The 22422-nt window shown below is 44.0% G+C and overlaps 1 protein-coding gene across 5 annotated transcripts in view; it reads right to left on the bottom strand.

The window, feature by feature from the left end:
- Positions 1-2918: 2918 nt before the first annotated feature.
- Positions 2919-22422, bottom strand: part of LOC124127403 (structure-specific endonuclease subunit SLX4-like) — a 77785-nt gene continuing 58281 nt past the window's right edge. For 4 of the 5 annotated variants that reach the window (XM_048381122.1, XM_048381125.1, XM_048381124.1 and 1 more), the window contains 9 exons: positions 18697-18977; positions 18210-18371; positions 17763-17882; positions 16004-16091; positions 10951-11266; positions 9880-9937; positions 8641-8745; positions 7045-7134; positions 2919-5601 (listed from right to left, as the gene is read on the bottom strand). In XM_048381122.1, coding sequence (XP_048237079.1) covers positions 5503-5601; positions 7045-7134; positions 8641-8745; positions 9880-9937; positions 10951-11266; positions 16004-16091; positions 17763-17882; positions 18210-18371; positions 18697-18977 — 1319 coding nt within the window. In that variant the 3' untranslated portion in view covers positions 2919-5502. The remainder of the gene's footprint in view (positions 5602-7044; positions 7135-8640; positions 8746-9879; positions 9938-10950; positions 11267-16003; positions 16092-17762; positions 17883-18209; positions 18372-18696; positions 18978-22422) is intronic. The other variant, XM_048381123.1, reaches the window with a different exon arrangement.

Genomic DNA, 22422 nt, shown 5'->3' with positions numbered 1-22422 from the left:
TCAACTCTACTCAGATCTATTCCAGTGAAAAATGAAAAATATAATAGCGGTAGAACGGAATCTTTCTCGTCATTACAATATAAAAAATTAAAGCGGGGTATTATTTCAGACCTCAAAATTTCTGTATTAGATGTAAAACACCAACCTGTACATATAGGATACTTAAGTGTAACAATCCATATTAAAAAATAATGGTTGATGCATCAGGCCCTGGAACAGTAAGACAATGTAATACAATTGCGCTTTCCGATCTCGGAGACACAGAAGGATTTGGTAAACCCGGTACCGATGGTAAGTTATACGCTTTACACTTACACGATAATGTATACAATCGGAAAGAAGTTACATTCACGGGTAATCTAGGAGATTTAAGCGATGTTGATGTTAGTAGACTCCTTAAAAACACTTCGTACAATATTACTCGCAACGACGATAATAAATGGACTATGATCGAAGCAAACATCGAGTGGCTACTGAATATCGTCATTACCCCACCTTATGTGATGATGGGTAAGGGACATAATTTAACTAAGATAATAAATAGTGGCATCGTACTCGCGGCTTATATCCCGTCAAAACGAAAAAGTGTGTTGGTCACTCCCCTGCCAGAAAACCCAGGTCATATGTTATATAGTCGTCCGGCCTTAAAAAATGTTACTTTCAATTTGGTTACTGAATTCGAAGATATTAAAGTTAACCTGAGTGCAATACCTAATCTTTCTACGCTTATTATTGAAGTCTTGTTCGGAGATGCACCGGAAGATGCCTTCGATATATTACCAGGTCTATCGATTAAATGGCTCAAGAAACACGAGCGTCAACGTTGCAGTATTATTCATATCGGAGCATCGCCCGTTGCAACCCTCGAGGGGGTCCAAATTATTAAAAGTGACAGCATTTCTCTTTCTAAGATATTCTTGCCGTATAATATACATTTGATAAGATTGATGTATAGTCTCAAAACATTTAAGCAAGACCAATTAAAGACTATTATATGATCGTAATATACACTATGAGTTTATATCCGACGCTCGGTGAAGCATTTGAAAAGATGGAAACTGTTGATGGATTTCGATTACATCAAATAAGCGACATAAAACATCGAATAGGGAAGGATAGGGAGTTGAGACTTGGATTGTATAAAAAGTATCACAGAGCCGTGAATGCTCTGGACGGAGTTGACACCGTGCTTTTAGTATCTGGCATGGGACTCGGTGTAGCGGGTATCGGTTTACTATCAACTATAATCGCCGCGCCTATCGTGCTTGGCATGGAAATAACCGCTGGAGTCTCGGGACTGGCAGGAATAGCGATAAAATTCATTTCTCGTAGGTTACAAAAGAAAGCATTAAAACACGATAGTATTCGGATACTGGCCGAAGCAAAGTTGAACAGCATTGAGGATCATATTTCGACAGCAATGGCCGATTGTAAGATATCCAAGGATGAGTTTCGTTTAGTGCTGTCGGAACTCACCAAATACAACAAAATGAAGCAGGAGATTCGATCAAAATCTCGTAAGACCAGTGGTATTAGCGAAGACGAGAAAAAAAAACCTCATAGAACAGGGGAGGCAACAAGCGCGTCAATTATTCCGTGCCAAAACCAAAGAACTGGTTGGAGATTAAAAATAGATTGCTTACTATCGTGTGATTACATTTAGACAAATGCTAACATAAATATATAATAATGGAGAAAGCTATTCAATGGAAAGAATTACCACAAGGTTTTTATTATATCAGTGATGCCAAACCAACCAAATACGGTTATCAATTGTTTCTTAGCAATTTACAAAAAGAGTGTAGTTATATAGTCTGGTCTCCTAGTAAAATGAACGAAGAACTTAATAAAAATGTTGAATATCGCTTTATCGATAAAAATAATAAAGAATATTTTTATTACCATTTAGACTCATCTAAAGCAATGATTGGCCCCAGGTATTGGTGAGCTAGAGCCAATCTCATGACTATCATTAAATCACATAATCATTTACGCATAAAAAATTCCATCTGTAGTAGCAGTATAGGTATATAAATCCAGCTCCAGTGGAAGTGAGCCAGAACCCCTATTACCTATACTACTACAGGTCATTGAGTGAGTGAATGAATGCTGGTGACCTGAAGGGGATTGTTTTATACATGACAGGTCACTGAATGAGTGAGTGAATGCTGGTGACCTGAAGGGGATTGTTTTATACATGACAGGTCACTGAGTGAGTGAGTGAATGCTGGTGACCTGAAGGGGATTGTTTTATACATGACAGGTCACTGAATGAGTGAGTGAATGCTGGTGACCTGAAGGGGAGTGTTTTATACATGACAGGTCACTGAGTGAGTGAATGCTGGTGACCTGAAGGGGACTGTTTTATACATGACAGGTCACTGAGTGAGTGAGTGAATGCTGGTGACCTGAAGGGGACTGTTTTATACATGACAGGCCACTGAGTGAGTGAGTGAATGCTGGTGACCTCAAGGGGACTGTTTTATACATGACAGGTCACTGAGTGAGTGAATGAATGCTGGTGACCTCAAGGGGACTGTTTTATACATGACAGGTCACTGAGTGAGTGAGTGAATGCTGGTGACCTGAAGAGGATTGTTTTACACATGACAGGTATCTTAGTGAGTGAAAGTTGTTGCACGACAGTCTGGCACATCAGTGGTTCCCAGCATGAACAACAACCCTGACACACTGACAGCTGGTGACACCGTGTAACCATGTGCACCCAGTCTTCGTGAGTCAGCTTGTACACATGGAACAGGAACTTGTCTCTACAATTCTAGAGGATTATAAAACTACTTTGGTTACAAAACAGCAGCATCTGTATGACTTGTTATCTGACGCCACTTGAAGCTGTGTTTCAGATGAGGTTCAAATGTTGTCTGAGATGGAGCAGAAAGAGAGGCTGAAGTACAACACATCTTGAAACCTATTTATCAAAACAGCTCTCAGTAATAAATACAAACTTCAGCACCTGTACCCGAGGCCAGGGTTGGGTGGTACAAAAGTCTTGGTCCACAATGGCTGATGACAGGGATTTTGTTGTAAACAATTAATTATTGATTAAAATTACAAAATAATTTCAACAAAAATAAATTGAAAATAATATCAATTGTCTGCTTTCCTTGATGCATATTAGACAAATCTTGAAAGTGAAAGACTGATCAGTCATTGGGAATAAATAAAAAAACTAGTAATTAATTATTATTTCCTACATCAACTGAACAGAAGTATCATCAATCTCAGTAAAATCAGATCTTAGTTCTTGCTACCACTAAACAAAGATCTGAGGACATTTGATTAAAGGTCACCTTAGAATGAACTTTCAACCGACCAATCAGAGCATCGCTTTCAAAGATCAGGAAAGTGACAGTCAGAATGTCAGCACATAGAGCATGTATGCACAGTTAATGCTGCGCTATACAAATGCGTATATCATTATTATCATTATTAATCAATAATTATTAATATTTCTAATCATGCAACATCGGAAATGTTACCACAGTTTATTCCAAACGACAGTTGTGGGATGTATGACTGATTCTGTCAAAATCATCGTCTTGCTTCAAAGGGATGAACATTTTAAGAAGAAGACACTTCCATCTCCCATAAGAAGTATTGCTATACAATCTCGGCCACCTATTAAACATTCCAGAATTTTCTTTGGTTTAAAAAAGAAAGAAATTTCACAAAATTTGCTTCCAAGTGTAGTCTGCAATGGAAGTGGCCACTTTGAAACTTGTGCCACTAAGCTTGAGTATGTGCTTTCTGATTGGCTAATGTCGACTTCTTGTTAGTCATTTCATGAAAGGTCATTCTGACGTGACCTGTAATGGGATGTCCTCAGATCTTTGATTTAGCGGTAACGAGCACTAACATATTATTTTAATGACTTTAAAGAGACATAACTCCATACTCCGTAAGGATGGAATTCTTCTTAAAACATGTGCTACTTGAACCTTAAAAGTGAAGAACTGACTAAGTAAAACAAACTCCACCAATAGTTCTTACTCCAGAAACAACTACAACTGAAGTGTTCTGTAATGCTGGCTCCCTTGCAGACACAGACTGAACACAAGACAGACCGTCCACATGCTGGTGAGGTGGAAACATCATAGCAGAGGGGGCCTCTCATGTCATCAGAGAGGTCTCTCGTGTCATCATCGGAGAGGTATCTCATGTCATCAGAGAGGTCTCTTGTGTCATCGTCGGAGAGGTCTCTCATGTCATCATCGGAGAGGTCTCTCATGTCATCATCGTAGAGGTCTCTCATGTCATCATCGGAGAGGTCTCTCGTGTCATCATCGGAGAGGTCTCTCGTGTCATCATATGAGGGAAACATGATTCCTGGAGATGTCACATATTCTGTAGTCAGTGTCACATATTTCCTTGAGAACATTACATATTCCCTTAAGAATGTCGCATTTTTTCTAGAGAATGTCTCCAGAGAGCATCACATATTCCCTAGAGAACACCACATATTCCCCAGAGTGCATCACATATTCCCTAGAGAGCATCAAATATTCCCTAGAGAGCATCACATATTCTCCAGAGTGCATCACATATTCCCCAGAGTGCATCACATATTCCCCAGAGAGCATCACATATTCCCTAGAGATCATCACATATTCCCTAGAGAGCATCACATATTCCCCAGAGTGCATCACATATTCCCTAGAGAACACCACATATTCCCCAGAGTGCATCACATATTCCCTAGAGAATATCACATGTTCCCCAGAGAGCATCACATATTCCCTTGAGAATGTCCCATATTTTCTAGAGAATGTCCCATATTCCCCAGAGAGCATCACATATTCCCCAGAGAGCATCACATATTCCCTTGAGAATGTAACATATCTTCTAGAGAATGTCCCATATTCCCCAGAGAGCATCACATATTCCCCAGGGAACATCACATATTCCCTAGAGAGCATCACATATTGCATTGAGAATGTCCCATATTTTCTAGAGAACATCACATATTCCCCTGAGAGCATCACATATTCCCCTGAGAACATCACATATTCCCTAGAGAACATCACAAATTCCTAGAGAGCATCACATATTTCCCAGAGAGCATCACATATTCCCTAGAGAGCATCACATATTCCCTAGAGAATATCACATATTCCCCAGAGAGCATCACATATTCCCTAGAGAACATCACATATTCCCCAGAGAGCATCACATATTCCCTAGAGAGCATCACATATTCCCTAGAGAGCATCACATATTCCCTAGAGAACATCACATATTCCCTAGAGAGCATCACATATTCCCTAGAGAGCATCACATATTCCCTAGAGAACATCACATATTCCCCAGAGAGCATCACATATTCCCTAGAGAACATCACATATTCCCCAGAGAGCATCACATATTCCCTAGAGAGCATCACATATTCCCCAGAGAGCATCACATATTCCCTAGAGAACATCACATATTCCCCAGAGAGCATCACATATTCCCACGAGAATGTCCCACATTCCCTGGAGAACATCACACAGCTGCTGCAGGGAGCTTGACCTTCTTTTTGCGCTTGGGTTGTCGTCTGTTCGTATTCCTCTTGCTCATCTTCTTCATGGTGAATGTGAGACACTGCAACAAAGACCCCTCACTCTAACAATTCCTGACACATTTGGTACACAACATAATTTCATTACTTTACAGGACCCTCATATTGCCTGCAAGGACCCTCAAAATTAACCCCCACTTTTGTAAGTCAAGGTAAAACCCAGGACCCCACTTTTGTAAGTCAAGGTAAATCCCAGGACCCCACTTTTGTAAGTCAAGGTAAAACCCAGGACCCCACTTTTGTAAGTCAAGGTAAAACCCAGGACCCCACTTTTGTAAGTCAAGGGAAAACCCAGGACCCCACTTTTGTAAGTCAAGGTAAAACCCAGGACCCCACTTTTGTAAGTCAAGGTAAAACCCAGGAACCCACTTTTGTAAGTCAAGGTAAAACCCAGGAACCCACTTTTGAAAGTCAGGGTAAATCCCAGGACACCCACATCTGTAAGTCTAGGTAAAACCCAGGACCCCACTTTTGTAAGTCAAGGTAAAACCCAGGACCCCACTTTTGTAAGTCTAGGTAAAACCCAGGACCCCACTTTTGTAAGTCAAGGAAATATCTTGGACCCCACTTTTGTAAGTCAAGGGAAAACCCAGGACCCAACTTTTGTAAGTCAAGGTAAAACCCAGGACCCCACTTTTGTAAGTCAAGGTAAAACCCAGGATCCCACTTTTGTAAGTCTAGGTAAAACCCAGGACCCCACTTTTGTAAGTCAAGGAAAAATCTTTGACCCCACTTTTGTAAGTCAAGGGAAAACCCAGGACCCCACTTTTGTAAGTCAAGGTAAAACTAAGGACACCACTTTTGTAAGTCAAGGTAAATCCCAGGACCCCACTTTTGTAAGTCAAGGGAAAACCCAGGACCCCACTTTTGTAAGTCAAGGTAAAACCCAGGAACCCACTTTTGTAAGTTAAGGTAAAACCCAGGACCCCACTTTTGTAAGTCAAGGTAAAACCCAGGATCCCACTTTTGTAAGTCTAGGTAAAACCCAGGACCCCACTTTTGTAAGTCAAGGTAAAACTAAGCACCCCACTTTTGTAAGTCAAGGTAAAACTAAGCACCCCACTTTTGTAAGTCAAGGTAAAACTAAGGACCCCACTTCTGTAAGTCAAAGAAACACCTTGGAGCCCACGTTTGTAAGTCAAGGAAAAAATCTTTGACCCCACTTTTGTAGTCAAGGTAAAATCCATCTTTAAGACAAACACATGATGCTGGAGACACGCTTCCGTGGAATCCATCAAGAACTACAGCTTGTTTGCGTTTGTTGTTGCACGCTGCAGTGAGCAATATCCCAGCCATATCATGGCAGCCTGTCAACATCACATCAAGCTAGTGGTTGATATCATGAGCAATATCCCATACTGTCTTGGTATGAAGACATGCAATCATCCAAGTCCTTGGCTGTGATAACCTGATGAGATTTCAGCAACTATTCTTTAAACCCAGGTCAACATGTATTGACTTGTTACCTTCTCGTCCAGAAAGTCCATCAGTTTCTGCATGGGGCACTTGATGCCGGCATCCTGGATCTCCCGCTTCAGCCAGTCCAGCTCTAGTGGCTGTCAACACAGGAATACTGAATACTGTCAACACATGAATACTGGATACTGTCAACACAGGAATACTGAATGAATACTGTCAACACAGGAATACTGAATACTGTTAACACAGGAATACTGTCAACACATGAATACTGGAAACTGTTAACATGGGAAGACTGCATACTGTCAACACAGGAATACTGAATACTGTCAACATAGGAATACTGAATACTGTCAACACAGGAATACTGAATAAATTATGTCAATACATGAATACTGAATACTGTCAACACATGAATAATGGATACTGTCAACACATGAATACTGAATACTGTTAACACAGGAATACTGTCAACACATGAATACTGAATACTGTCAACATAGGAATACTGAATACTGTCAACACAGGAATACTGAATACTGTCAACATCGGAATACTGTCCACACAGGAATACTGAATATTATCAACACAGGAATACTGAATACTGTCAACAAAAGAATACTGTCAACACAGGAATACTGAATACTGTCAATATCGGCATACTGTTAACACAGGAATGTTGAATACTGTCAACACAGGAATACTGAATACTGTCAACATCGGCATACTGTTAACACAGGAATGTTTAATACTGTCAACACAGGAATACTGTCAACACAGGAATATTGAATACTGTCAACACAGGAATACTGTCAACACGGGAATACTGAATAATGTCAACATCAGAATACTGTCAACACAGGAATACTGTCAACATCGGCATACTGTCAACAGAGGAATACTGAATACTGTCAACACAGGAAGAATGAATACTGTCAACACAGGAATACTTAATACTGTCAACATCGAAATACTGTCAACACAGGAATACGAAATACTGTCATCATCGGAATACTGTCAACACAGGAATACTGTCAACATCGAAATACTGTCAACACAGGAATACTGAATACTGTCAACACAGGAATAATGTCAACACAGGAATACTGAATACTGTCAACACAGGAATACTGAATACTGTCAACACAGGACTACTGTCAACACAGGAATGTTGAATACTGTCAACACAGGAATACTGAATAGTCAACACAGGAATACTGTCAACACGGGAATACTGAATACTGTCAACATCGGAATACTGTCAACAACGGAATACTGTCAACATCGAAATACTGTCAACACAGGAATACTGAATACTGTCAACAGGAATACTGAATACTGTCAACACAGGAATACTGAATACTGTCAACATCGGAATACTGTCAACACAGGAATACTGAATAGTCAACACAGGAATACTGTCAACACAGGAATACTGAATACTGTCAACACAGGAATACTGAATACTGTCAACACAGGAATACTGAATACTGTCAACATCGGAATACTGTCAACACAGGAATACTGAATACTGTCAACACAGGAATACTAATTACTGTCAACACAGGAATACTGAATACTGTCAACACGGGAATACTGAATACTGTGAACACTCCAGTAGATAGTTGTGAGGGAAGTCTCACCTCGTACATCATGAGCTTTGTGTGAATGTCGGACCTCTGCCTGATGAACGAGGCCAGCTTCTGCTGTAAGTCCGGCTGGTTCCCCTGTAAGACAAACAAAGATTTCTACAAAGTTTACATAAATCTGTTGACGTTTTAGTTGATCAGGGCTTGACACAATATTCCTCATAGATCACAACTAACGTACAAAACTCATTTCTCCAAAATACACTTAACTAACACTTAGTAGTTCAATGTTTTGGGAAAATGCTCACATCTGATTGGACAAAATCAGAAATTTGTATATTTGTATACCTAATCTTGGTTCTCATGTCCACTGCACGTTTTGTTTTTATTTGTTTTTTTAAAAAATCCCACCTCAACTCCTTAAATATTCCATGTCTCAAACACACAACCCTGTCAGTGAAATACTACAATACTTAAAAACAATGCAATCCACCAGACAAGACATGTTGTCTTAATGAAAGTGTTCAGCAAACTATGTGTAACCTGTTGGTCAAAAGAAAGCAGTAAATGCTAGGGCTGCAACGAATACACTATGAGGCGAACACGATTCGTATCACGAATATAGGATAACGAATACGAATATTAATTCACGAATATAATAACAGGTCGGCAGATGATGTATTATTTGTTACATTCAGTGAAGCAATAACAACATAAATTTTTTGACATGGTTTGTTAATAATTAATATATTATACATTTATAGACTGCACCTATTTAGGTACTTGTATCAGGTCAAATGCGACAATGACTAGTGACCACAATACTGTCAAATTAAATAATATAAGAGTGTTATCTTTTGATTTGGATTGTTTGTTGTTAATGCCGCACTCAACAATATTCCAGCTATATGACGGCAGTCTGTAAATAATAGAGTCTGGACCAGGCAATCAAGTGATTGACATCATGAGCATTGATCCACGCAATTGGGATACGATGACATGCATCAACCAAGTCAGCGAGTCTGACCAAATGATCCCGTTAGTCGCCTTTTATGACAAGTGTAGTCACCTTTTGAAGAAATCTAAGAATATACCATGTTCTTATAGATATTTTTATGTTAATGCACTTGCTTGCATATTCATAAGTATTCTATTCTAGTGGCCGAGAATAACGAATTCAATTCATGATTGGATACTGTTCCATTCACCGACTACGCGAGTGAAACATAACAGCCCTAGTAAATGCATCAAGGAGTAATGCAGGATAAGTTGGATTATACTGTAACAATATACCTGCTGTGATGCTGATATCTCCTCATCAGCCACCATGAAGCTCTCCTCCGGGACGTCACTGAAAGAAGACAGTTCCATCAACTTCAGTCTATAGAGGCAACCATTGAAAGCATTTAACCATAATATATTAGAGTCAGTTGTGTAAGTCTGCCTTCTTTCATTGCAGACATCCTTGCTTTATTCAAAGTCTAATGTCTACCACCTGAAGGCCAGGAAGCGTTACAGGAGCTAGCACAGATCCCTAAATAACTGATGTTTCCCTGAACACACTAACAGAGATACCCAGACACAGAGACACACACACATGAACAGACACTCACACTGACACAGAGATACCCAGACACAGACACCCACACACATGAACAGACACTCACACTGACACAGAGATACCCAGACACAGAGACACACACACACACACGAACAGACACTCACACTGACACAGAGATACCCAGACACAGAGACACACACACACGAACAGACACTCACACTGACACAGAGATACCCAGACACAGAGACACACACACATGAACAGACACTCACACAGACACTCACACTGACACAGAGATACCCAGACACAGAGACACACACACACATGAACAGACACTCACACAGACACTCACACTGACACAGAGATACCCAGACACAGAGACACACACACACACGAACAGACACTCACACAGACACAGAGATACCCAGACACAGAGACACACACATGAACAGACACTCACACAGAGATACCCAGACACAGAGACACACACACACACATGAACAGACACTCACACAGACAAAGTGAGTGAGTGAGTATGGTGTTATGCCGCTTGTAGCAATATTCCAGCAATATCATTGCGAGGGACACCACAAATGAGCTTCACACATTGTACCCATGTCCAGACTTGAACCGGGGTCTTCAGTGTGACGAGCGAATGCCTTAACCACTAGGCTACCCGACCACCCCAGACACAAAGACACACACATACACACACACAAACACACGCACGAGCGCCCGCACACACACACGCGCACGCACGCACGCACGCACGCACGCACGCACGCACCTACCTACCTACCTACCTAAACCCTGATTCTTGCGATGATGTCACACTTCGCTGAGTGCTTCCTTCTTCAGATGTAGAGGACTCGGAAACACTAACGTTGTTGTATCTGTCTCCGGCACCAACTTTGGCCACAGAAGGCTTACTGGGTCTGTCTCCGGCACCAACCTTGGCTACAGAATGCTTACTGGGTCTGTCTCCGGCGCCAACCTTGGCTACAGAATGCTTACTGGGTCTGTCTCCGGCATCAACCTTGGTCATAGAGGACTTACTGGGTCTGTCTGTGGACTTCTGTGGTGAGGACTTCTCTGGGTCAAAATCACTGTCGGTCTCATCTATCAGTATGAAGGAAAGAAGGAATGGAGTGTCGTAAAGTTCCACAACATGTGCATCAATTTTAACATCAATCAACTCTAAACTCATTTAACATCCCCAACTTACACTAATGTCCTTCAACAACCAACTGACACTGGTGTCCTTCAACAACACCCAACATACACTGGTGTCCTTCAACAACACCCAACTTACACTGATGTCCTTCAACAACACCCAACTTACACTGATGTCCTTCAACACCCAACGTACACTAATGTCCTTCAACACCCAACTTACACTAATATCCTTCAACACCCAAGTTACACTAATGTCCTTCAACACCCAAGTTACACTAATGTCCTTCAACACCCAACGTACACTAATGTCCTTCAACACCCAAATTACACTAATGTCCTTCAACACCCAACTGACACTGGTGTCCTTCAACAACACCCAACTGACATCAGTGTCCTTCAACAACACCCAACTGACATCAGTGTCCTTCAACAACACCTATCTGACACTGGTGTCCTTCAACAACACCCAACTGACACTGATGTCCTTCAACAACACCCAACTGACACTGGTGTCCTTCAACAACACCCAACTGACACTGGTGTCCTTCAACAACACCCAACTGACACTGGTGTCCTTCAACAACACCCAACTGACACTGATGTCCTTCAAAACACCCAACGTACACTAATGTCCTTCAACACCAAACTTACACTAATGTCCTTCAACACCCAACTGACACTAATGTCCTTCAACACCCAACTTACACTAATGTCCTTCAACACCCAACTTACACTAATGTCCTTCAACAACACCCAACTGACACTGGTGTCCTTCAACAACACCCAACTGACACTGGTGTCCTTCAACAACACCCAACTTACACTAATGTCCTTCAACACCCAACGTACACTAATGTCCTTCAACACCCAACTTACACTAATATCCTTCAACACCCAAGTTACACTAATGTCCTTCAACACCCAAGTTACACTAATGTCCTTCAACACCCAACGTACACTAATGTCCTTCAACACCCAATTTACACTAATGTCCTTCAACACCCAACTTACACTAATGTCCTTCAACAACACCCAACTGACACTGGTGTCCTTCAACAACACCCAACTGACACTGGTGTCCTTCAACAACACCCAACTGACACTGGTGTCCTTCAACAACACCCAACTTACACTAATGTCCTTCAACACCCAACGTACACTAATGTCCTTCAACACCCAACTTACACTAATGTCCTTCAACACCCAACTTACACTAATGTCCTTCAACACCCAAGTTACACTAATGTCCTTCAACACCCAACTTACACTGGTGTCCTTCAACAACACCCAACTGACACTGATGTCCTTCAACACCCAACGTACACTAATGTCCTTCAACACCCAACTTACACTAATGTCCTTCAACACCCAACTGACACTAATGTCCTTCAACACCCAACTTACACTAATGTCCTTCAACAGCACCCAACTGACACTGGTGTCCTTCAACAACACCCAACTGACACTGGTGTCCTTCAACAACACCCAACTGACACTGGTGTCCTTCAACAACACCCAACGTACACTAATGTCCTTCAACACCCAACTTACACTAATGTCCTTCAACACCCAACTGACACTAATGTCCTTGAACACCCAACTTACACTAATGTCCTTCAACACCCAACTTACACTAATGTCCTTCAACACCCAACTGACATCAGTGTCCTTCAACAACACCCATCTGACATCAGTGTCCTTCAACAACACCCAACTGACATCAGTGTCCTTCAACAACACCCAACTGACACTGGTGTCCTTCAACAACACCCAACTGACATCAGTGTCCTTCAACAACACCCAACTGACACTGGTGTCCTTCAACAACACCCAACTGACACTGGTGTCCTTCAACAACACCCAACTGACACTGATGTCCTTCAACAACACCAATCTTACACTGATGTCCTTCAACACCCAACTTACACTGGTGTCCTTCAACACCCAACGTACACTAATGTCCTTCAACACCAAACTTATACTAATGTCCTTCAACACCCAACTGACACTAATGTCCTTCAACACCCAACTTACACTAATGTCCTTCAACACCCAACTTACACTAATGTCCTTCAACACCCAACTTACACTAATGTCCTTCAACAACACCCAACTGACACTGATGTCCTTCAACAACACCAATCTTACACTGATGTCCTTCAACACCCAACTTACACTGGTGTCCTTCAACACCCAACGTACACTTATGTCCTTCAACACCAAACTTACACTAATGTCCTTCAACACCCAACTGACACTAATGTCCTTCAACACCCAACTTACACTAATGTCCTTCAACATCCAACTTACACTAATATCCTTCAACAACACCCAACTGACACTGGTGTCCTTCAACAACACCCAACTGACACTGGTGTCCTTCAACAACACCCAACATACACTGGTGTCCTTCAACAACACCCAACTGACACTGGTGTCCTTCAACAACACCCAACTGACACTAATGTCCTTCAACACCCAACGTACACTAATGTCCTTCAACACCCAACTTACACTAATGTCCTTCAACAACACCCAACTGACACTGATGTCCTTCAAGAACACCCAACTGACACTGATGTCCTTCAACAACACCCAACTGACACTGGTGTCCTTCAACAACACCCAACTGACACTGGTGTCCTTCAACAACACCCAACTGACATCAGTGTCCTTCAACAACACCTATCTGACACTGGTGTCCTTCAACAACACCCAACTGACACTGGTGTCCTTCAACAACACCCAACTGACACTGGTGTCCTTCAACAACACCCAACTTAGACTGATGTCCTTCAACAACACCCAACTGACACTGGTGTCCTTCAACAACACCCAACTGACACTGGTGTCCTTCAACAACACCCAACTTACACTGATGTCCTTCAACAACACCCAACTTAAACTGATGTCCTTCAACACCCAACATACACTGATGTCCTTCAACAACACCCAACATACACTGATGTCCTTCAACACCCAACTTACACTAATGTCCTTCAACACCCAACTGACACTAATGTCCTTCAACACCCAACTTACACTAATGTCCTTCAACAGCACCCAACTGACACTGGTGTCCTTCAACAACACCCAACTGACACTGGTGTCCTTCAACAACACCCAACTGACACTGGTGTCCTTCAACAACACCCACCGTACACTAATGTCCTTCAACACCCAACTTACACTAATGTCCTTCAACACCCAACTGACACTAATGTCCTTGAACACCCAACTTACACTAATGTCCTTCAACACCCAACTTACACTAATGTCCTTCAACACCCAACTGACATCAGTGTCCTTCAACAACACCCATCTGACATCAGTGTCCTTCAACAACACCCAACTGACATCAGTGTCCTTCAACAACACCCAACTGACACTGGTGTCCTTCAACAACACCCAACTGACACTGGTGTCCTTCAACAACACCCAACTGACACTGGTGTCCTTCAACAACACCCAACTGACACTGATGTCCTTCAACAACACCAATCTTACACTGATGTCCTTCAACACCCAACTTACACTGGTGTCCTTCAACACCCAACGTACACTAATGTCCTTCAACACCAAACTTACACTAATGTCCTTCAACACCCAACTGACACTAATGTCCTTCAACACCCAACTTACACTAATGTCCTTCAACACCCAACTTACACTAATGTCCTTCAACACCCAACTTACACTAATGTCCTTCAACAACACCCAACTGACACTGATGTCCTTCAACAACACCAATCTTACACTGATGTCCTTCAACACCCAACTTACACTGGTGTCCTTCAACACCCAACGTACACTTATGTCCTTCAACACCAAACTTACACTAATGTCCTTCAACACCCAACTGACACTAATGTCCTTCAACACCCAACTTACACTAATGTCCTTCAACACCCAACTTACACTAATGTCCTTCAACAACACCCAACTGACACTGGTGTCCTTCAACAACACCCAACTGACACTGGTGTCCTTCAACAACACCCAACTGACACTGGTGTCCTTCAACAACACCCAACTGACACTGGTGTCCTTCAACAACACCCAACTGACACTAATGTCCTTCAACACCCAACGTACACTAATGTCCTTCAACACCCAACTTACACTAATGTCCTTCAACACCCAACTTACACTAATGTCCTTCAACAACACCCAACTGACACTGATGTCCTTCAACAACACCCAACTGACACTGGTGTCCTTCAACAACACCCAACTGACACTGGTGTCCTTCAACAACACCCAACTGACATCAGTGTCCTTCAACAACACCTATCTGACACTGGTGTCCTTCAACAACACCCAACTGACACTGGTGTCCTTCAACAACACCCAACTGACACTGGTGTCCTTCAACAACACCCAACTTAGACTGATGTCCTTCAACAACACCCAACTGACACTGGTGTCCTTCAACAACACCAAACTGACACTGGTGTCCTTCAACAACACCCAACTTACACTGATGTCCTTCAACAACACCCAACTTAAACTGATGTCCTTCAACACCCAACATACACTGATGTCCTTCAACAACACCCAACATACACTGATGTCCTTCAACACCCAACTTACACTAATGTCCTTCAACACCCAACTGACACTAATGTCCTTCAACAAAACCCAACGTCCACAGGCGTCCTTCAACAACACCCAACTTACACTGATGAGTCTTGTGGTAGATGTCCTTCAACAGGCCAACCATCCGTTTCTTCCCCACCGGCCGCACTCCAAACTTCCCCACTTGTTGCTGGATACATGGGAAGATCAAACAAACAAATTATCTCAAAACCGTGTGAGGGTTTTATGCTGCTTATTATGTCAGTCAACAGACATTGTGCAGTATATGCCAGGGACTTGGGTGTGCAGTTTACCCCTGGGACTTTGGTGTGCAGTTTCCCCATAGGACTTGGGCGTGCAGTTTACCCCCGGGACTTGGGCGTGCAGTTTACCCCCGGGACTTGGGTGTGCAGTTTACCCCCGGGACTTGGGCGTGCAGTTTACCCCTGGGACTTGGGTGTACAGTTTACCCCTGGGACTTCGGCATGCAGTTTACCCCGGGACTTGGGCGTGCAGTTTACCCCTGGGACTTCGGTGTACAGTTTATCCCTGGGACTTGGGTTTACAGTTCATCACAGGGACTTCGGCGTGCAGTTTACCCCTGGGACTTGAGTGTACAGTTTACCCCTGGGACTTCGGCATGCAGTTTACCCTGGGACTTGGGTGTGCAGTTTACCCCTGGGACTTCGTTGTACAGTTTATCCCTGGGACTTGGGTGTACAGTTTATCACAGGGACTTCGGCATGCAGTTTACCCCTGGGACTTGAGTGTACAGTTTACCCCGGGACTTCAGTGTACAGTTTACCCCTGGGACTTCGGCATGCAGTTTACCCCGAGACTTGAGTGTACAGTTTATCACAGGGACTTCTGCATGCAGTTAACCCCTGGGACTTGAGTGTACAGTTTACCCCTGGGACTTCGGCATGCAGTTTACCCCGGGACTTGGGTGTGCAGTTTACCCCTGGGACTTTCGGCATGCAGTTTACCCCGGGACTTGGGCATTCAGTTTACCCCTTGGACTTTGGTGTACAGTTTATCCCTGGGACTTTGGTGTACTGTTTAACACAGGGACTTCGGCATGCAGTTTACCCCTGGGACTTGAGTGTACAGTTTACCCCTGGGACTTCGGTGTACAGTTTATCACAGGGACTTCGGCATGCAGTTTACCCCTTGGACTTGGGTGTACAGTTTACCCCTGGGACTTCGGCATGCAGTTTACCCCGGGACTTGGGCGTGCAGTTTACCCCTGGGACTTGAGTGTACAGTTTACCCCTGGGACTTCGGTGTACAGTTTATCACAGGGACTTCGGCGTGCAGTTTACCCCTGGGACTTGAGTGTACAGTTTACCCCTGGGACTTCGGTGTACAGTTTACCCCTTGGACTTGGGTGTGCAGTTTACCCCTGGGACTTGGGTATGCAGTTTACACCTGGGACTTGGGTGTGCAGTTTCCCTGTGGGACTTCGGCGTGCAGTTTATCCCTGGGACTTCGGTGTGCAGTTTACACCTGGGACTTGGGTGTGCAGTTTACCCCCTGGGACTTGGGTGTGCAGTTTACCCCTGGGACTTGAGTGTACAGTTTATCACAGGGACTTGGGTGTGCAGTTTACCCCTGGGACATCGGTGTACAGTTTACCCCTGGGACTTCGGTGTACAGTTTACCCCTGGGATTTCGGCGTGCAAAGCGACAATGCTAACCACCCGGCCACCCCACCATACCCGGTTGTAATAAGAGTTAACAGCAATGCACATGAAATAGTGGCTTGATTTCAGAATTTAACTAAATCCTTTTTTCCAGGAAACAAGTGGATCCTTGAAGTACTGGCTCCATGCATGTATAGCCTGGTTGTAATGTCAGGTACCTTTAGTTGTGGGGTGTTCATGGTGTCGTAGTCTGGCATCGGCGTGAACGGCGATGGTGGTACCAGCTTCTTGGCCGACTTTGTTGGTCTAGCCGACACGGGGGTCTTGAAGTTGGCAGCCTGGCGGAAGTAGAAGCAGGTTCAGAGTGGTCTTAAATGGACGGTGACAGCCCTAACTGTTGCTTGTTAACAAACTTTCCTGCTTGATCACAGTATACTAACAGTGAATTTGGCACCAATCCATATTTACCTGAGCCCATTCCACACTGCAATCTAAGCACCAAGACGATCATAACTCCCATATTTGTATATGAGATACTTGTGGATTGAGAATCAACGCAAGATCAACAATTTTACTGTTATAATCTTATGGAAAAGTCTCAGTGATCCCTGGTAAGATATTCTCACTGTTAGAGAGAAACACAGTAACATATCCCTTGACGGTACCTGCTGGAGTTGTCTCCCCTTGTTATCCTCCACCTGGAGACTTGGCGCCATGTCTGGAACATTATCATCATTCCACAGGAAGCTGTCAGCATCTGGCAACTCAAAGTCCAGAGTTGCTTCCCCTGCCTCAACTCTCCCTGGTGAAGGTAAAGAATCTTCATCCTGGACATAAATATTAAAATATAAAAATGAGCATAAATTAAGTGGTGAAAACCCTCAGGACATTTACAGGTGATGTGGTTATGTAGTGAGCAAGGGAGCGAGGGAGCTGGGCTTTGTCACTTTGAGGATTATTTCAGTTGTATCACAGTGTGTCAGTTTGTTCTGAGAGGAAACAGGATGCAGGTCATAGGATGTCTCGCACTTTGATGAAATTTTTGAAATTCCTGGATTCCAACCTACGTTCATAGGTACCTGGAATGCCTAAGGGACGCTACTCTGCAGGTGATTCAGAACTGAACAAAAGTTATCACTGCAAGAAACTTACGTCTGATGTCTGTCCACTTGTTGTGTGGCCATGCTCAGCTGATGTTCCTGGGGTTGCCAGGGATACCTTTTTCTTCTTCTCTATCATATCCATGGAGATGCGTCTTTTATGGGTATAGTGCTTCTTCCCCGGGGTTGTCGGTGAACTTCTATTTCTTTTCTGAGGTGACTCCTCCGTATCAGCATCACAGAGGGGTTCGATGTGGCAGGCGGCATCCATGTCATCCCAGCCGTCCCAAACATCACCAGGGTCATCAACAACATCGTCAACATCTTGCTGGTCTGTGGGTAACATCCAGTAGGACAATGTGAAGTGTTTCCACAGGGATACATGTCGGGTAACATGCAGTAGGACAATGTGAAGTGTTACCACAGGGATACATGTCGGGTAACATGCAGTAGGACAATGTGGAGTGTTACCACAGGGATACATTGCGGGTAACATGCAGTAGGACAATGTGGAGTGTGGCCACAGGGATACATGTCGGGTAACATGCAGTAGGACAATGTGAAGTGTTACCACAGGGCTACATGTCGGGTAACATGCAGTAGGACAATAGGGAGTGTTACCAATGGGATACATGTCGGGTAACATGCAGTAGGACAATGTGGAGTGTTACCACAGGGATACATGTCGGGTAACATGCAGTAGGATAATAGGGAGTGTTGCAACATGGATACATGTCGGGTAACATGCAGTAGGACAATGTGGAGTGTTACCACAGGGATACATGGCGGGTAACATGCAGTAGGACAATGTGGAGTGTTACCACAGGGATACATGTCGGGTACCATGCAGTAGGACAATGTGGAGTGTTACCACAGGGATACATGTCGGGTAACATGCAGTAGGACAATGTGGAGTGTTACCACAGGTGTACATGGCGGGTAACATGCAGTAGGACAATGTGGAGTGTTACCACAGGGATACATGTCGGGTAACATGCAGTAGGACAATAGGGAGTCTTACCACAGGGATACATGTCGGGTAACATGCAGTAGGACAATAGGGAGTGTTACCACAGGGATACATGTCGGGTAACATGCAGTAGGACAATGTGGAGTATTACCACAGGGATACATGTCGGGTAACATGCAGTAGGACAATGTGGAGTGTGGCCACAGGGATACATGTCAGGTAACATGCAGTAGGACAATGTGAAGTGTTACCACAGGGATACATGTCGGGTAACATGCAGTAGGACAATGTGGAGTGTTACCACAGGGATACATTGCGGGTAACATGCAGTAGGACAATGTGGAGTGTGGCCACAGGGATACATGTCGGGTAACATGCAGTAGGACAATGTGAAGTGTTACCACAGGGCTACATGTCGGGTAACATGCAGTAGGACAATAGGGAGTGTTACCAATGGGATACATGTCGGGTAACATGCAGTAGGACAATGTGGAGTGTTACCACAGGGATACATGTCGGGTAACATGCAGTAGGATAATAGGGAGTGTTGCAACATGGATACATGTCGGGTAACATGCAGTAGGACAATGTGGAGTGTTACCACAGGGGTACATGGCGGGTAACATGCAGTAGGACAATGTGGAGTGTTACCACAGGGATACATGTCGGGTACCATGCAGTAGGACAATGTGGAGTGTTACCACAGGGATACATGTCGGGTAACATGCAGTAGGACAATGTGGATTGTTACCACAGGGGTACATGGCGGGTAACATGCAGTAGGACAATGTGGAGTGTTACCACAGGGATACATGTCGGGTAACATGCAGTAGGACAATGTGGAGTGTTACCACAGGGATACATGTCGGGTAACATGCAGTAGGACAATGTGGAGTGTTACCACAGGGGTACATGTCGGGTAACATGCAGTAGGACAATGTGGAGTGTTACCACAGGGATACATTGCGGGTAACATGCAGTAGGACAATAGGGAGTGTTACCACAGGGATACATTGCGGGTAACATGCAGTAGGACAATAGGGAGTGTTACCACAGGGATACATGTCGGGTAACATGCAGGAGGACAATGTAGAGTGTTGCCACAGGGATATATGTCGGGTAACATACAGTAGGACAATAGGGAGTCTTACCACAGGGATACATGTCGGGTAACATGCAGTAGGACAATAGGGAGTGTTACCACAGGGATACATGTCGGGTAACATGCAGTAGGACAATGTGGAGTATTACCACAGGGATACATGTCGGGTAACATGCAGTAGGACAATGTGGAGTGTGGCCACAGGGATACATGTCGGGTAACATGCAGTAGGACAATGTGGAGTGTTACCACAGGGATACATGTCGGGTAACATGCAGTAGGACAATGTGGAGTGTGGCCACAGGGATACATGTCAGGTAACATGCAGTAGGACAATGTGGAGTGTTACCACATGGATACATGTCGGGTAACATGCAGTAGGACAATGTGGAGTGTTACCACAGGGATACATGTCGGGTAACATGCAGTAGGACAATGTGGAGTGTGGCCACAGGGATACATGTCAGGTAACATGCAGTAGGACAATGTGGAGTGTTACCACAGGGATACATGTCGGGTAACATGCAGTAGGACAATGTGGAGTGTTACCACAGGGATACATGTCGGGTAACATGCAGTAGGACAATGTGGAGTGTTACCACAGGGATACATGTCGGGTAACATGCAGTAGGACAATGTGGAGTGTTACCACAGGGATACATGTTGGGTAACATGCAGTAGGACAATAGGGAGTGTTACCACAGGGATACATGTCGGGTAACATGCAGTAGGACAATGTGGAGTGTTACCACAGGGATACATTGCGGGTAACATGCAGTAGGACAATGTGGAGTGTTACCACAGGGATACATGTCGGGTAACATGCAGTAGGACAATGTGGAGTGTTACCACAGGGATACATGTCGGGTAACATGCAGTAGGACAATGTGGAGTGTGGCCACAGGGATACATGTCGGGTAACATGCAGTAGGACAATGTGGAGTGTTACCACATGGAAACATGTCGGGTAACATGCAGTAGGACAATGTGGAGTGTTGCCACAGGGATACATGTCGGGTAACATGCAGTAGGACAATGTGGAGTGTTACCACAGGGATACATGTCAGGTAACATGCAGTAGGACAATGTGGAGTGTTACCACAGGGATACATGTCTGGTAACATGCAGTAGGACAATGTGGAGTGTTACCACAGGGATACATGTCGGGTAACATGCAGTAGGACAATGTGGAGTGTTACCACAGGGATACATGTCGGGTAACATGCAGTTGGACAATAGGGAGTGTTACCACAGGGATACATGTCGGGTAACATGCAGTAGGACAATGTGGAGTGTTACCACAGGGATACATGTCGGGTAACATGCAGTAGGACAATGTGGAGTGTTACCACAGGGATACATTGCGGGTAACATGCAGTAGGACAATAGGGAGTGTTACCACAGGGGTACATGGCGGGTAACATGCAGTAGGACAATGTGGAGTGTTACCACAGGGATACATGTCGGGTAACATGCAGTAGGACAATGTGGAGTGTGGCCACAGGGATACATGTCGGGTAACATGCAGTAGGACAATGTGGAGTGTTACCACAGGGATACATGTCGGGTAACATGCAGTAGGACAATGTGGAGTGTGGCCACAGGGATACATGTCAGGTAACATGCAGTAGGACAATGTGGAGTGTTACCACATGGATACATGTCGGGTAACATGCAGTAGGACAATGTGGAGTGTTACCACAGGG

Source organism: Haliotis rufescens, unplaced genomic scaffold (assembly GCF_023055435.1).
Source record: "Haliotis rufescens isolate VD_foot unplaced genomic scaffold, xgHalRufe1.0.p SCAF_35, whole genome shotgun sequence".
In the NCBI taxonomy this organism is placed as follows: Eukaryota; Metazoa; Mollusca; class Gastropoda; order Lepetellida; family Haliotidae; genus Haliotis; species Haliotis rufescens.
The sequence above is the reverse complement of the archived record's forward strand: the minus strand, read 5'-3'. Positions and strand labels throughout refer to the sequence as shown.